Genomic DNA, 16,684 nt, shown 5'->3' on the forward strand with positions numbered 1-16,684 from the left:
AGTGAAGCGCGAAAGAAAAGGGGTTCATAGACAAGCTGAAAATTGCACAGGGCAAATGGCAGCCTGAAAATATCTCCATCGCAAATGCGAAAAAGCGTAATGCGTACGTAAAAGTAGTGGAGAGGAAAAGATGAGTCAACGCCGAACCACTTGAACGTCATCTGCTTCGTTATCGAAAGGCAATGGGCTTTGGAAGTCGGAGTGACCGAATTGCTAAAGCTTCCTACAAACAGCATAGAAGATATCCTGGTGAACAGAAGGGGCTTAACTGCGAAACAATCTAGTCGATTATTTGGTCGCTTGTCTCAGGGGTACTCGGGTCCATGAGCCTGCGCCATGGCCAGCAGTTCGCCGGGCTGCAGCCCAACCTCGCGCGAATCAAGAAATGCGAGCTCATAGAACATGCCGACACCTAAGGGCCGCAGTCCACTGGCAATTCGATATACGTGTCAAAGACTAAAGAGCACGTTGTGAATTCAGGCATCCTTCAGAGGCAATGGAGATAGGGAAGCACCAGGGCTCTCTGGAACAGATACTATCATCGCGGCTAAAGAGGCAACCGGTCAGCACCATTGCGCGTTAATAATTTGTGTATAGAAGAACGTAGCCTTGCGAGTAGTAATTAACCATCGGGGAACAGGGTTGATTCGGCGAAAGGGTGCGCTAACGCTAATCGATGCGCATGAATGAACGATCTCTATCGACCTGCCACCTAGGGCCCGTGGCCTTGCCGATGGCTGAGTGATGATGCGAGCGAGGGAGACAGCGGGAGAGAGAGAAAGAGAAAGAGAGAGGTTGTTGCCAGCTGGTGTTGTCAAGGTTGATGCCGGTTATGTAAGCAGCAGTGCCCAGGTTAAGGCCATCAGGATGGATCAGATGGTGACCTTCAGGCTGAAGATGATTGCGGGCATTTCATGGAGTATCCGCAAGGTAGTTATTATTCAATGGCACACGAAGGTCCGAGTGGACCATGGGAATGGCATTGTTCAACCTCAGCAAATTGGGAACCTTTCCGTATGAGTTCCCATGTTTCAACTGATTTGCTCGGCCCGCGAGTTTCCACGCAATCGCAAATCCAAGCTTCGAATCCTCGAGTCGTGCCCTGGTGAGCTTGCCATCAGCGTGTTCATGCGCAATCGCTTAGCTCCCGCAGGCTGTTGGGCCAACCAAGTCCTGAGTCATCGGCTACCGACACTGCCGGTAACTAGGCAAGGCATGAGCATTGACTTCAAGATGCGCGCTTCCTTGTTTTGCTGAGACCAGTTTTCCCAGCCACCCCGGGGAACTTTGAGGTCAGGGCTGCGAATTGTTGGGTCTCCCATGCTGCGGTTGACGCCTTTCAGGGAGAGTTCAAATCCGAACGGCGGAGGGCTTTTGCCTCATTTTCGACCGGCGGTTGGGTCCAAGACGATCAATCAGCCTAAGGGACAGCCCCTTGAAATGAAGCTACCATTCATCTGGTTTCGTTATTGCTCATGACTTGCCTGGTCGACTTGATCACTCACCCGCATCTGTTCGCTGCTCTCGATCCCCAAAATCCCATGCTTCCTGGTCTGGAGCCAAGGACAGGGAACACGACGAGACCAATCAGTGGAGGAGGCACCCGCGATGGCGGTCCACTGGATATGAACGATCCCAAGCAGCACCGTAGTCCATGGAGGAATGGACATCAATCCTCAGAAACCTGATAGGACCCTTCCAGTCATAAACTACTCCATGTCCCGCTGTTGCTTTGATTTAAAATGTCTCTTTCTAGAGTACAGAAACGCAACAGCCAGACTGGTCGTGAGTCTTTCGTCCGATCTTCCAACAGAGTTTCTGCGTGAGCCGCATCGGCACCCACCGCCCCTCATCGCCGCCCAAGCCCGCCATCGTCACCCGTCGAATTTCTAAGCAGGTATCGGTTGTTTTCTGTCATCTCACGTTGCCGGCGCACACACTCTGGTCTGCTTGGATCAATTCTCGCCACAGAACCAACAGATATATTGGTGACTCGGGACTTTGAAGCTGGTTTCTGCCCAAGGCCAAACCACACATCGCCAAACGCCTGGTCACCCCCGCTTTTACAAATTTAACACTTGCATACGGATCAGCCTGGGAATCCTACGAGCAAGGTGATTGATTTCATTGATTAGCATAGGACCTTCGGTGCTAACGTACTACTTTTGCCAGGACAGTCGAGTAAATCTTCCTCTCTAGGAACGTTGCAAAAGGTGTCGAGTCATACTCTTACGCAAGCTGGAAAATATTCCCAATTGCGCCATACGTCTATCTGTTTCAATCCCCGCACATTGAAATGGCGACCCCAAAATACCGCTTGCCGTCGCCGGAAACGAGAACGGTCATTGATCCAAAAGCGTCTACTGGAAATGTTGCTTATTGGATGGAGGCTAAGGTGCAGGAGATTAGGCCGAAAGCTCATCAGGATGGAACGTTCAGCACATCACCTCATGGAGGGCAATACAGCTCAATAAGGCCCGCTGAACGCCACTCACTCGATCCACAATCTTCAAAAACATACCGTTTCCCTGGGCAAAGTATTACGCCGACGAACGCTCGGCCTCGGAGCAGGACAACTCACAGAGGACATCGACCATTGAGTCTCATTGTACCCTCGTCCACGAACCGATCACCTATAATACCAGACTACGAGCGATTCCAGACGTCAAGACACCCGGGCTATTACTTCAATGATGATTCGGACCGATACCTCTCCCCGGCGTCGTCCCGCTCCAGACGACGAACATTTAGCCCTAGCACAAGAGGTGGCCAATTAACCCCAACAAGTAAAGGGAGCTCACCTCGTACTGATCATGCATACCTGGTCCCTGCGGGCCGTTCTCGGAAAGTGTATACAATTGACCCCAAAATGCAAGATATGGACCTCAACGACGCATACTCATACACCAACATGAGAGAGGAGTTTCTCGGGGAATCTGCAAGACGTCAGCACCGTCACGATAACCGTGGCAGAAGACCTCGGCCTGTTAGCTTAACTGGGTTGGAAGATTACCCACCTGAGGCTTGGAAAGACTCCCGATACCATGTGCCCCCATCGGGTTCGAAGGAGCCCGATAAACAACAGAGGGAAACTGATCATAGGGACCATGTCCGGAGCGAGGCACCTCGTGTAACCGAAATTACTCCGCATCATACATCTCGACGAATTCCTGTATCTCTTCACCAGGAAAAAGACAAACGCTATCGGGATGACCACAATAATTCACGAGATGGACGAGGATATCGGATTCATCGGGAAAACAATGATGTCGTTGTGGTTGACGATCCCCCTTACTCAACTTCGTGGGATTCTAGGCATAATACCTCGGCGCCCCGGCCATTGAACGACTCGAAAGGCGGTCGCGACGATCCAGAATCCGCTCCTGTGATGCATGGCGGGCTTGCTACCCATGGTTATTCTAAGGAGCGACGCGATAGGCATTCCGATCGAGATAATCGACCATACCGAGAGCACCGAAAAAGCCGGGAGTCAAGGCGAGTAAGGGATGATACAGGTAGCGAAACTGATCAGTCAGAGTCTGACGCAAGCTTAAGACGGCATCTTCGCCGGAGTTTACGAGTCTCAAATGAAGATTCGCTTGACGAGTGGACTACAGCTCGCCAAAAAACCAGAAAGGATGATTCCGAAAATCTACAGACAAGGTCGCCCAACCCGCCACAAAAGCCTTCTCCAGAAATGAGACAACGGAAAGACTCAGAACCCCCAGCGCCAAAAGGGATTCTCAAGACCCCGACGGCAAAGTTCCCCGAGGACCCCAACGCAATCCGTGAAGGTGTCGCTCCATTAAAGGACGCAACTAGGAAAGGCATTCCTCCAGGGGCGCGGTGGACTAAAATACACCGTGGAATGGTCAACCCTGCTGCCTTGGAGGGCTACGAGCGATTCGAAGTGCGACCCGACTATGTCATAGTTCTGAGAGTTTTAACAAAGGAGGAAATTCAAGCATACGCGAATAGAACCGCGAAGATTCGCTGTAAGTGATCTCATTCATTCCACAAGGACATATGAGAAATAATATCTAATGAAAGCCAAAGCCGGCTACCATCGGAGCCGTAGAGATAGGGATAGGGATAGGGGTGATGACGAAGACGACGACGATGACCGGCGGTATGGGCGCAGCAGGCACAGCACGGACAGCGATGATGAGGATGAGGAGAGTGATCACAAGTCGCCTCGGTCACCCGAAGCCGCTCGTGGCTCGCGATCACGCTCATCCGATTCGCGTTCATAAGGTGGTAAAAGCCGTTTTTATGACGAAATTATCTGATAAAGCGATTACGTCCAGCGCCATTGCTAGCCACATATATTCTATCAATGCCTTTTAAGATATTTCATTCAATTTACCTAATTCTTCTACGACCTAACCATAACTGTTGAATATTTCCAAAACGACTAATAGTGGCTTTCTTTGCTCGCAATTTTCCAGGAATAAAGGCAAAAAGGGGTTTTCCGCACTTGTGCAGGATAATAATAATATGAATGAATGTTTGAATGGGGGAGTAATCAGACAATATTCCAGTGCTGAATGTGTCGTCGATTCCACCTCTCGTAGTCGACCTTCAAAATCTTCCATATGCTTCCTTCCGCCGTGTGCGCCAACAGGCTTGGATGCACTTCCGCCCCACTCCGCTCCGCCCTTTCCGACAGCGGAGATGGTCGGGTTACATACGTGGAAATATTATTGTGGGACTGTTTTTTCACAGAAAAAAGAAAAAAATCAATCGCAAAAGCGCTGCGTTCTCAATACTAGGAGGATCACTTGGTTCATGAATTCGGGATACAAGGTACTATAACAGATATACGCTTCACCAAAGCCTTATGGCTAGAAATTTCATAATGTATCCATGCTAGTCTGTACATTCAACGCCCACTATCCGTTGGCCTGGCCATTAATTAACAGTAGGGCATGCAGACACGCCCAATAGGGAAAGGGGCCCAAGCATGAGGAAATTTTTGCTGCGATTGTGAGGGGAGAGCAATGTGACTCTTCCTGCTAAAATACGCGCAAAGGGGCCAAGTATTGCGGGAGTAACAGCTCAAGCAGATGACCTGCCCCTGACTTCTTAAGGAAACCAACGATTTCAAACCGATTGCTTTGGGAATTTTTACTTCTCAGACAACCTTCTCCAAAGATTGGAGCATACTTTGATCATCTTGAAACCTCGCGCGTCACCTTGATTGGATGTGGACCAAGTCATGGGGGCTAGAAGAGGGGAAGGTTAGAGAAAAGCTGTGCGAAACATGATCGCCAACCGGTGTAGCAATCAACCTGTAGAGTGCAAAGTGATCCGAAGGGGCAAGAAGGAAATGATTTAGTCATAAAACTTTGAGCCTACACCTGCTGAGGCCATCGAAATACACATCTGGCTCTCAAGCAAATCGAACGTCGTCGCGGCTGCAGCCAAACTGAATATGGTTCTTGAGAAGCGTGACAGCAACCCTCAATGACGTACGGTCCACTGCAACCGAGGACTTTATCAGGCTGATCCGTGCACGAATCCGAGCTACTGCTTCCTTCGATATCCACATCTGAAAGGATCCATGAGTGAAGTGTTTCTTGCGCAGATCAGTAATTGGACACTTGTGCTGAAGCATGTTCGAACAGATGTAGGTGTGCCTTTGCATGCACCATGTATGTGCGCAAAATCAAGCGGTGATGAAGTTGGCTGCTCTTATTGGGCAAGAAGCAAAGAGAAGCTCCTGGGCCGGCGAAGTTACATACATAGCTAGTGGCGCAAAGCGATAAATGCGCGCCTGAACCTCGGTCGATAACCGTGAGATTCGAATATTCCATTGGTGCTTGTGAAATAAACGGGAGGGAATCGGCGAAGTCGTCGTTTGATGGAAATCCTGCGCCAGAGCATCACATGCATCTCATTCCGGGAGTTCCACGGGGTGTCTTAGACCTAGGGATCCTCTACTCCTCGCGAAATACGGTGAGTTGCATCTTCTTCCAAGTGGCTCAACCGCCGTGAAACGACTGGAGAGTAGAATCGCAGTCAGAAATCAGTGTATTGGAGCTGGAAGAAGCGGAGATTTTGCCTTCTGGTACCTTCTGGCTTGCCGCAGAGTCACGTGCGCAACGCTATCCCGATACGGAAGGTCAAGATGGTAAATCGCGCATCTAATGACATAAGCGGGATAGTCCGGCGTGGCATTAACTAACGGGGAAGTTTAATCGATGAGGAGAGCATGTTGGACGATGATCAGGCAAAAAAGAAAACAAGAACAGTGCGCGAATCTGCGCACAAAAGGTTCCGCTAGAAGCAAAATCGAAGCATTTTGCAGACAGACTAGAACGTCGCTTGCTTGCTTTTTGGCATTCTTCCTTGTCCCCTGCCTGGCTTTGAGGTCACACCCGGACTTTCGCTGGAAAGAAAGCAACAACATGATTTGACAGGAGGGAAAAGAGGCAGAGCTTGGTAAGGCGGAGCGAGGAGCGTGTGCAGGTGCAGGTGTCTCCCTCGAGGTTGCACGACAAGTTTTCCTTGAGCGAGCAAGGAATCAGCGGGAAGCGTGGGGTTGGGAGGCTGGTGATGGACCCAATCAAAGTGCCGACTTGAGTTCTATGCTGACCATGTTCAAGGTGGCAGCTATGGGCGGTTCATGCAGGGCCGTTGGCGTGCGATGGCGCTTTTTCAGAGAGTGTGTGTGGTTCCCTCGGAGCATGGAGTTCAGTAATTCACGGCGGGGACCAAGACTCTCTCCTCTTCGTTTATCCCACATCTCCGTTCCTCGAACTAAGGATCCTCACGGCGATTACAACGATTGCTTGCGGGCCACATGCGATGAAGGATGGCCGGGGCATGTGAACTGGGGCTTTTTACAGTTGGGAAAGGAAAAAGGCGTTCTAGAACACCTGCATTAGTCGATTCACATCAACTCTCTCACTGTCGAGAAGTGTGGAAGACTGATCAGGAACAGCGAGAGACGGGATATCCCGCATGAAACGAGTGTTTTTCCCGCCGCCCTTTTAGAATTGACCGGCCTATTCCTCTTTTCGTCGCGTCCCATTAGTAAACATGAAAAAAACAGGAGGAATTTGCCGTTCACCTCCGCAAGCTGTCCGAAATTTGAAATTGAATCGAAGTGATAAGCAAGATAAGACGCCATGATGGGTGTGGAAGCTCAAAATGTGGCCCCCAAGTCACAATCAGTCAGGAACCGCGCAAGGGTATTCACGGGCCCCAGGCAACTTGCCAGGACCAGGTACTTTAGCAATGCCTGTACAAGGCGACGAATGCAGAACGGCCGTCCCACACACTTCACGTCTGGAGAGATCATCCACAATCGGACACGACTCCAAAGAGGCAAGCTCTTGCCAAGGGCCATTAGTCCCGGTAGTGAAATCTTCCGACGACTGCTTCGACGGTTGCCAAGCCGCTCGAAGGGGGGCAGGGAAACCTCCCCGGCTCATCATCAACCATCGTGGATTCGTGGAGGTGGGATGATCATGTCTTGTACCGGTTGGCACTCCGAAATCTGCGAGTCATCGTCCTGGGTACCCTTGGAAGGCATTCAGAGTTAAGGGTTGGCTAACAGGGATACGACATGGGTCAGGATAGCCTCGACCTCTCACCGATTGAGTAGTCGGAATTAAGTTGCGGGGCTTCTCAGGGAGTGGTGACATTTGTGCCTTCAGTCAAACATCCTTGTTCCCCGTCAATAATTATGTCGTTGTGGCAAGAAGAGTCAGAAGAATCGCTTTGCTCAATCGAAGTCGTATCTTCATTGCAGCATGCAGTGTGGACACTTACGAGGAATCAGCTCAGCCGACTTCTCTCGTTGGATGATCGGGCCAGTGGAGAATTGAGTGCTCTTGATCAATCATAGCGGGGGCTCATAAGCAACAAGCCAAATTGAATGAAGACGTTGGTCGCTTAGAGCTCTCTCTGAGCATCTAACCGCCTAGAACCGAAATCTCAAGAGCTGCAGGCGGCGACTGGTGAATGCGGACATAAAACTAAAGAAAAAAGCAAAACATAAAATAGACTCGGATGAATCGGATCAAATGGGATGACTTTTGGCCAAACCTTCCTCAGACTGTGTGTTTCTGATGGCCTCATCAGCTTGGTCGCCCTCGCGGCCTCGCCAGACTGTGATCCCATCCTCCGACGGAAAACTATGGGATATGATAAGCATTCCTCAGGAATGCTCATTCATTGCCCGCCGTGACTTCTCTCGCCAAAACCGAAGGGACTTCATCATGCTGGCCGGTTAAGCATTTCTTCACTGTTTCGTGAAGTCGGAGCTCCTTTATGCGTGCTCCCCCTGTTGCATGATCTGCGCCAGGTTTCAAAGTGAGTCCATCCTCCGCCAAGTTTCCCCTGTGAGGATGAAGAAGCAGAAAAAAGCTTCTTGAGTTGTTAGGAATTCGTTTCTCAAGTAAATAGCCGACCACTCTTGAAAACCCGCAATTTCAAGAGTGCGTAATCCGAAAAGAGAAACCTGAGAGAAGGCGGACTCCTCTTTTTTCCCCACGAATGCTACGTCAAGACGCAGGAATCAAATAGTTTCTGCGAAAAAGTGCGCGCAAATTGGAGCCGAATAAGGCAGCTGTCGGAAGCACCCAACCCAACATCCGATCTGTGAGTCCCTGAGTAGCCGAAATGTCCCTTCTTTGCGCGTTGGAGGTGAATATCAAGTTTCAAGCAATGAAACTTTGTTGTTTTCCACTATTTTAATTTCTCCACGTCAAACGGGCCAATTATGGCTGTTCCGTTTTGCCCAGCTCAGGATACGAAATCATTTCATCATCATGATTGAGATTTCGAACCCGACTATGTTGGTTTACGGGCTTTTGATTGACTGGCTGCTCGATGCATGCCGACGGGCCAGACATCTTGATTTGAACGCGAAAAGCAGGTCAACACCGCTGCGTTGAAGGCGTGAAGGGCATGATACCTGCACAAACCATGTGGGCCATGTGTTCTCAACAAGGCCAGAGACTGAAATTCATCGCGCTTCTCCATCTGCTCCATCCCTTCAAGTCTGACAATTTCAGCTTCATCCTCCAGTTTGCCCGCCAATAGGAATCTACCCAAGCCGCAGAACTTAAAAGTCATCGCGTTTTGGCCGCAAAACAAGACGGAAAAAGTGAACTTTTTTTTTTGGCGCGTCACCGTATCCAACGATAACAGACTGATAAAAATTGGTACCCGTTGAGCGCGAATCAAATCTCGGTTCTCTGAGCCCTGAGGTTTCATTCAACTGCAGGAATCAATGGGCTTCAACTTTGAAAAGAAAGAGTGCGTGTGTCACCTTGACACCTCCTCATTTTAGAATCGCCAGCGTCATCATCATGATCGGTGAATGGAGAGCTCATGATCAGAGGGGAAAGACGTGCTCTTAGAGCAGGATATTGCCGGGAAGTTTCAGTAATCAGAAAATCGTTAATGCAATTTGGAACGATTACTATTCCTCCAAGATTCAGCCGCCCTCCCTTTTCTGTATATTTCCCAATCAGTCTTCAGCTCTCTCCGTTCTCGTCTGCGAGAAAGGGCGCAGCAGACCTCGTTGGATGAAGAGCCCCCTTTAGAAAAGAAGAAAAAAAAAAAAAAAGAGCGCATTTTTGAGAAATCTTGCCATCATGTCATCACCGCAAACTCAAAATCAGCGCATGAAAAGGATGGAGCCCTTTTTGGGGGCATTTCGCGCCACGTTCTTCGACACGTAGGAACAACTTGAGTTGAAGCTAGACGGGAAGAGAAGCATCGCGTCAGCCCGTGGGGCCCAGAGCTGGGATTGGGCGGTGGGAGAAGAGAGCACCGTCTACTTTTTTTTCTGATAATTGGGCTTTTTTGAAGGCTCGAAGAAATCGGTCTTGCTTGGCGCATTGACACTTCCCGCATCTGGCATAGCTGGGACGGCGGTGGCTTGGAGTTGAAGATGGCCTTTTATTTTTTATTTTTGACTGTAGTTAGAGAAGAGTCGGCTCAAAGACGAGAGAGAGTGAGAAAGCTGCACAAAAAATGGTTGCATGTGCGTTACTATTCGAATCCTTTTTGCTTTCCGGCCCGTTCATCGTGGGAAGCTATCCGGATAGAGTATGTCGAGAAACATCCTGCATCAGATTTAGGAACCCACTTCCACGAGAAGGGACAGGAGCAAATCCACCGCAAAATGGAAAAGCGCAAGAGGATCGAGGCATTTGGCCAGAAGGATCCTTTTTGGTCTCAAATGCAAAATCCTGAAAACAAAGGCGCTTATGCTCAAACATCCTTTTGTACACGCTCCTGGGTAACTTTGTAATAAGAATAATAATCAGACGCGCAGCACAAGAGCGAGTTTGCCGTTGGGTGAGGGGAAGTGATAATACGATCGTCATATTATTTTTCCTCCTTGAACAGGCTTGCGCACCATTCATTTTCTTTGCAGCCAAATCGCCAAAGTACTGAAACAGCTGTTCTGGGACCTCTTTCAGTCTGACGGCTTTTGGCGAATCTGCTAATATCGGAGAGGAGGAAAAGAAACAGTTGCCTCGCTTCGTTCGCCAATACGCGCAGCGAGCAGAGTCCCGTGAGAAGCTGAGAGCATTTCTAGGACGGTTACACCGAAGGTCGCTAGGCCCAAGAAGTCGGTGGCTTGCCTGGCGAGTTCTTTTTTTCTTTTTTTCGTGAGTTGCCTGGAATGGAGAAGATGGGCATGGGTTAGAGTGTTTCGGGTTAATGATGGCTGATGCTGGGCGCGGATCGCATCGCTTTAGCCAGCGCGCTACGACCTTGGCGGACTCTTGCTCGTTTTTTGCTTCGTTCTGCTGCGGTGCGTGTCGCGCGGTGCGTGGCTGGAGAAAGCAGCGGCCGAACAGTATCCTCCAAGCGCATTGGGGATATGATGGGAAATTGATACCAGTACCCCGTAGTTAGCAGGTATCTAACGTGGGATGTCTTCGTCGGTGAACTGTGAGGCTAAAGTCAAGCTCGTCTAGCAACTAAATCTCATCTCCACTGGCAACTCCTCACGAACTAAAAAAGCTGAAGCAAGCCTGGGTGATCGCCTCATGGATTGTTCGGTTCAGATCGATCGGAGAAGCGCATGGGTCAACTCATCGGGGCCAACGAGGGACTTGCAGGCCTGGAATGCGATGCTTGAACTTTTTTTTTCCGTTTGAGCAGATCGTGGAAGCTCGCAGGAGGACGAGCGCTTCCCTCTTCCACGTTGTCGGCCCTCCTTTCTTTGCTTTTTCTTCGTTTGTTTTCATATGGAGGACAGGGAGAGCTTGCGGGTAGACTGGCGCTTGAGATGCCGAAGAGAGAACACGACATACGATGTCCGAAGCATAATTATTAACAGGAACAGGTACGCTCCAAGGATTAGCCGCAGTGTCGAGGGTTATCCCTTGCCCATAGCACGATTCAAAAGCATGTATTCTTATTCTGACTCGCACTGCTCGTCCAACCGTCGAAGCTGTTTGACTGTTTGTTGCATTGATGTATGTATACCAAGTTACGTGCAAACAAGTGGTTCGACCCGTCTCCCCCCCTCCAGATCCAACCCTGCCGTTTCGACTCGTCCGTCCTTTGGTCGAGGAACTGGCGATGGATGGAGGTTCGACATTATTGAAGTTATTGAAGAACGGATGGGACGAGCTAGCGTGCTGTGACCTGCATGGCATCTCGTCCAACAACGACAGGGAAGCGGACCTCTTCTCTGGGTCGAGAATCCCGGGCGTGAGATTGGGATGGACTGCGTTGTTTTTCCTCCTCTGTTTTGGCTGTAACCTGTCAGTTGATTTGGCGGACGGGGCTGGAACTCTTGTCGGTGCCTGAACGAGGGAGGTGATATTCCAGCGGGCATGCAAGCCATGGTTCGAGAGGATCAGGGATCCAGGCTCCCAGTTCAAGCTCTTATCAGAAAACAACTGGAAAAAACATTTGTCATTCAGGATCAATTTCATGAGGATTCCACAAAAACGGGTGCTGCAGGACTCCAGCTCCATGTGCCACGTCCGCCCCGATCCCATCTGCTGCGCTAATGCCACAGCCGAGCGGTGATTACAGCGCAATAATACCATTGTAACATGTTCCTGTGTTTGTCCGATATTATTGCTCTTTTCTATTATTGCGCTGGCCGATGCTGAGGATGGAGAGCCCACTGCGACTAAATAAACCACCCTGGCCCCCGACATCCAGTTCTTCTTTGCTTTTCTCAATGTCGGTCTCTCACCAGTCCGTTCTGCCCCCTCGAGCTCCATCCCTGCTGGTTCTTCATGCTTCATCCTTAGTTGCGTCTCTTTAAGCCCCCCCCTCACCCCCTTCGCACACCGCGCCCTCATTTATTGGACCGTTCGCCTCTAGCAGGAATTCTGATTCCCAGGCTGATCCTCGTCTACCCGCTCGACCCTCAACCCAGGATCTGCGGCACCCGTTCGACTTGACAGAAGAAAAACAAAAAAAGCTTCCGTCCATGCTCCCCTCGAGGTTGACTCCAGTTCGATCGCGGTCCTAGAAAGAACGGAAAGGGGAAGAATAATACCAGCCTGATTTTTCTTGTCGCTCGTTTTCTCGTTTGATTGTTGTCCTGTCCCTCCTGTCCGTCGCTGCGATCATTTGTCTTCTCCCGCCATGACAGCCTTGGTGCAAGCCAGCGTGGGCCCACCGGCTCCAAAGTACCAAAAGGACGATCCGCCAACACTCGATGACCCGGTGAGTATCGTGTTTCTCCTCTGGCTCTGTGTTTCTGTTGCCCGCGATGCATCTCAGAAGATTCGAAAAAGCAAAGACACCCGCATTTCCTGTTCTTTTTCCCCACGAAACAAACCGGAGCGAATCATCCAGCCATTGTGGTTGTTTCGTTCGAATCTGAAACTGCTGCAATTCTGAATTGTCGCCGTCGCGGCTTCACCGATCTTTCGCTTATTCACACCCGGCAATTCGCCCGCAACGCTCTGCTCGTCCTGTTTGTTTTTTTGTTGTCGTGTCTTGCGCTCCCCGTCTTGCACACTCCCATCCTTGCTGCGGATCATGGTTCTCTCCCCAAGTCACACGTGGGAAGCACCAGTGCCAGAAAAACAAACGGGCACCACCGCGACAAGCCCCAGCCCTCTTTGCGCTCTGTCGCCGTCCAGCTGCGAGTCACGCCGTTGATCCCGCACGTTGTGGTGTTCTGGTGCTCGATCAAGCAGCCGAGAGAGACAAGCTCCACTGATCCCCTCCCCAAGCCCCCCCCGAAACCCACACCGCCAGCGCCGTCGATTGGGCGGTGCGCCGTGGAGCCCCCAGGCTGCTGTCGTTAAGCCCAAGGCCGCTGTTGGCAACCCGACTGGCCGACAGGGATCGATCGGCCTGATGTTACATCCTTGTCTAGTCTCGCGTCCAGCATTGCAACCAAGCCTGGGACTGCTGCTCCCTCCCTGGCAATCCTCGTCGTCGCGCTCGTCTCCCCGCCTGAATCAACTCCCAAACAGCCCTAATCCCCTTCTAGATCTTCTGCTGGTCTTCGTTGATCCTTCTACTTAAACCTTGAACCGGCTTCTTGTTTCTGCTTACATACGACTGCATTCTTTTTCTTCCCTCTTCCCCTTTGTCAATATTCCTTCGAACCGTCAATTTGCGCAAAGGGCGACGGGGCCACAGCAGATCATTCCATCCTGTCTCCGCTCCCGCTCGCTGAACCATCGTTACCCTTGTTTCCCCATGATTGACACCTCCCGAGGCCTCAATTCCCACGCTGGTTTTGTTTTGCCTCCACTCGCGTCTTGATCAGAAGACCCCAAGCATTGCTCTCTCCTCCTCGCCTGCGCTGTCTGGAATCCTGTATGGTTTCATTTTCTTTTACTGCTAATTTCCCGCCCCAGGACTTGCCACCGTTTTGTGCGGGAAACTGTGATTCTGCTGATTTGCTGTCGCGGCGCTGGTTGAGGGGGGCATTATCAGTCTTCTGATTATTTATCCCTCTGACCCCCCGGGATCCCCCCCCTGCCCGCACTGCCAGGCGTTTCCCGGGTCTCCCCATTTATACCTTGTTCCTCCGCCCTCTTTTCCCGCCGTTTCACTCCCCGTGGCTTTTCTTTTGATTCCTCGGACTTGAATCCATTTCTCGCTAACATCCGAATCCTTCTTCCAACAGCGACAGAACCCGCCCTCGCAGCACAGCCATCATCACTCCCAGAGTCTTCAGGGTCGCTCGTCCGACATTGCGCAGTCAAAGCACCTCGCCGGCTCGTCACCCCATCAGTCGCATTCCGGCTTGCCGTATGGTCAGCAGCACGTTCTAGGAAACGGCCTACCTGTGCAGCGCCAGTCCCAGTACGCGCCCACTCCGCAAGAACCGACGTACTACACTTCGCACCCAGGGGCGTATGCCGTAACAAGCACTCCTCATTATCCATCAACCGGTATGGGCTATACCTTTTTTTTTTTTCCCTTTCCGTCCTGGCTGTGCGCTTCGTGGGAAAAAAGGGGTTTTCAAAAGCGTTCGGAGGTCGCTTCTCTCTACGGGTGACTTGTTTTCGCGTGATGTGATGGATCGGAATTTCTTTTTTGTCGCGTTGACTTCATACGTTTGGAATCGGAAACTGACCACGGCTCAGAAGCACCCGATCTTATGGCCGCAACCGCCCAAATGCAGCGCCCCTACCCCCCAATCTACCACACGCCGCAGTCCAACTCGCCGGCGTCGGTGGCCTCCCCGCCAACCCACGATCAGCATGGCCGGGGTCTCTACGGGCAACCCCAGATTCCGCAGGGAATGTACAGCTATCCCCAGTACCCCCCCATGAACCCCATCCACTCCGCTCCCTACGCGACACATTCAGCCGCTCCGCAACACACGCAACTCACACCTCAACCTCTCCTTGTAAGTCCACAGACCAGTGCTCCGCAGTTGCAGCCACAGCACATGCATCAGCCACCTCCACACAACACGATGGCGGCAAGCCCCCATCTAAAGATGGATCCCAGCGTGTCGCAGCAGACCACGACGCAAAGAACACCTCTGAACTCGTCGCATGCCGCGCCCTCCAACTCATCCGCTCCCAACAGCCACGCGGGCAGTTCTGGCTCAAACACCAGCGCTGCTCCCGGCCCAATCCCCGCCACCACTCCACTTGTCGTACGGCAAGACAACAATGGCGTGCAGTGGATTGCGTTTGAGTATTCGCGAGATCGCGTCAAGATGGAATACACGATCCGATGTGACGTGGAGAACATCAACATCGAGAATCTAAGCCAGGAATTCAAGACTGAGAACTGCGTGTATCCCCGCGCGTGCTGCACCAAGGATCAGTACCGAGGGAACCGCCTGGTGTATGAAACCGAGTGCAACGCCGTGGGATGGGCGCTGGCGGAGCTGAACCCTTGTCTGCGCGGCAAGCGGGGGCTAATCCAGCGCGCGGTGGACAGTTGGCGAAACAGTAATCAAGACCCGCGGCTACGGAGTCGACGGGTGCGGAGGATGGCCAAGTTGAATAACAGAAAGGCGGTGTCGGCCCAACACGCCTCTCACCTGGCGGGCCCTGGTGCGTCTCCGCAGGGGCTGCCTGGTAGTGCTAGTATGGGTGCGCCAACTGCGCTTTCGATGGGGGGACCTCAACTTCATCACCATCATGCACACCCTGATGGTGGGCCGGGGCCGGAAGATGTCAGCGGTATGTTCCACCGGATGTGATTATATATATTCCTTGTCCATTTTCTTCTTTCTTTTTCTATTTTCACCTTTTTTCTTTTCTTGTACAGGTTGCGTATGGCGCAAAGTCCCTTGGAATCTTTTTTTACTTTTCTTTTCCCTCCTTTCTCTTGTGTGTTTCTACCAAAAGTGATCTTTCCTCTCCCCTGTGGTGGCCTTGGACGATCTGCTTTTTTTTATGAGTTTATGTTTTGAGCCAGCTCTCCCAGTGTAACTGTACAATGAATCGTGCGGTGTATCTATTTCTTTGATCATGCCAGCCGGTTCTCCCAGTTGCTCGTTGCTCTGTTCGCTTCCGCTCTCGCATTGCCCCCCTGATGGCTGCCAAGAAAAGAGACAAACGGGATCTTTTCCCGAAAGGCGTTATCATTTATACCCGTGTTGCTTTGGATTGTGACCTGTTTTGCAGAAGGGGCTTTTTGAAAGAAGCAAAAAGAAAGCGTAGGCTAATACGACGAAAATTTTCGTATTATGCATATTTATAGGCAATCATGATTACACGAACGGTACTCATCGTCCATCCACTTCTACGAGCACCTTCGGCAGCCCAGCAGATCTCCGGCCCAGCCACATGTTCCACGGCTACGCTTCATACCCGGCCCCGCCCTCGTCCACGGCCAACGGACCCTCGATGGTGCCGCCCCTGCGCGACACGGGTCTGGACCAGTACAACAGCAAGCCAGCCACGGGCATCGCGACGTCCACGGCCTCGACGCTGTCGCCGACCCGCAGCCGCCGCCCGGGCGAGAACGAGGATCCCAACCCCGAAAACTCGGCGCTGTTTGGCGATCTCCCGGAGGGACGGCGGCGCAAGTTCATCCTGGTGGAGGATCCGCAGCGCGGGTGTCGGGTGCGGGTGAAGGTGATGCTGGACCAGGTGGACATGAAGGAGATTCCGGATTCGTACCGCAAGTCGAATTCGGTGTTTCCGCGGACGTACTTCCCCGTGCACGGGCCGTTTGGGCATACGGGGCGGGGACGGCGGTTTCTGATGGGGAGGAGGGTGAGGGGGAGGGGGAGGATGGGGCGACGCCTGGG

General features: G+C 51.6%; 4 protein-coding genes across 4 annotated transcripts; 3 read left to right on the forward strand and 1 right to left on the reverse strand.

The window, feature by feature from the left end:
• Positions 1-2,296: 2,296 nt before the first annotated feature.
• On the forward strand, positions 2,297-4,253 carry UREG_03708 (uncharacterized protein; the record flags this gene model as incomplete). Its single annotated transcript, XM_002544145.1, has 2 exons — positions 2,297-3,995; positions 4,051-4,253. The coding sequence occupies 2 exons, from the start codon at positions 2,297-2,299 to the stop codon at positions 4,251-4,253; spliced, it is 1,902 nt and encodes a 633-aa protein (XP_002544191.1).
• A 2,883-nt stretch (positions 4,254-7,136) lies between these two features.
• On the forward strand, positions 7,137-7,550 carry UREG_03709 (uncharacterized protein; the record flags this gene model as incomplete). Its single annotated transcript, XM_002544146.1, has 1 exon — positions 7,137-7,550. The coding sequence occupies one exon, from the start codon at positions 7,137-7,139 to the stop codon at positions 7,548-7,550; it is 414 nt and encodes a 137-aa protein (XP_002544192.1).
• Positions 7,551-12,566: 5,016 nt separating this feature from the next.
• UREG_03710 (uncharacterized protein) lies at positions 12,567-12,986 on the reverse strand (the record flags this gene model as incomplete). Its single annotated transcript, XM_002544147.1, has 2 exons — positions 12,567-12,700; positions 12,782-12,986. 2 exons carry the CDS (start codon positions 12,984-12,986, stop codon positions 12,567-12,569), a joined length of 339 nt encoding a protein of 112 aa, XP_002544193.1.
• A 1,901-nt stretch (positions 12,987-14,887) lies between these two features.
• On the forward strand, positions 14,888-15,628 carry UREG_03711 (uncharacterized protein; the record flags this gene model as incomplete). Its single annotated transcript, XM_002544148.1, has 1 exon — positions 14,888-15,628. The coding sequence occupies one exon, from the start codon at positions 14,888-14,890 to the stop codon at positions 15,626-15,628; it is 741 nt and encodes a 246-aa protein (XP_002544194.1).
• Positions 15,629-16,684: the final 1,056 nt, after the last annotated feature.

The sequence above is a fragment of the Uncinocarpus reesii genome, genomic scaffold, assembly GCF_000003515.1.
Source record: "Uncinocarpus reesii 1704 scaffold_2 genomic scaffold, whole genome shotgun sequence".
In the NCBI taxonomy this organism is placed as follows: domain Eukaryota; kingdom Fungi; phylum Ascomycota; class Eurotiomycetes; order Onygenales; family Onygenaceae; genus Uncinocarpus; species Uncinocarpus reesii.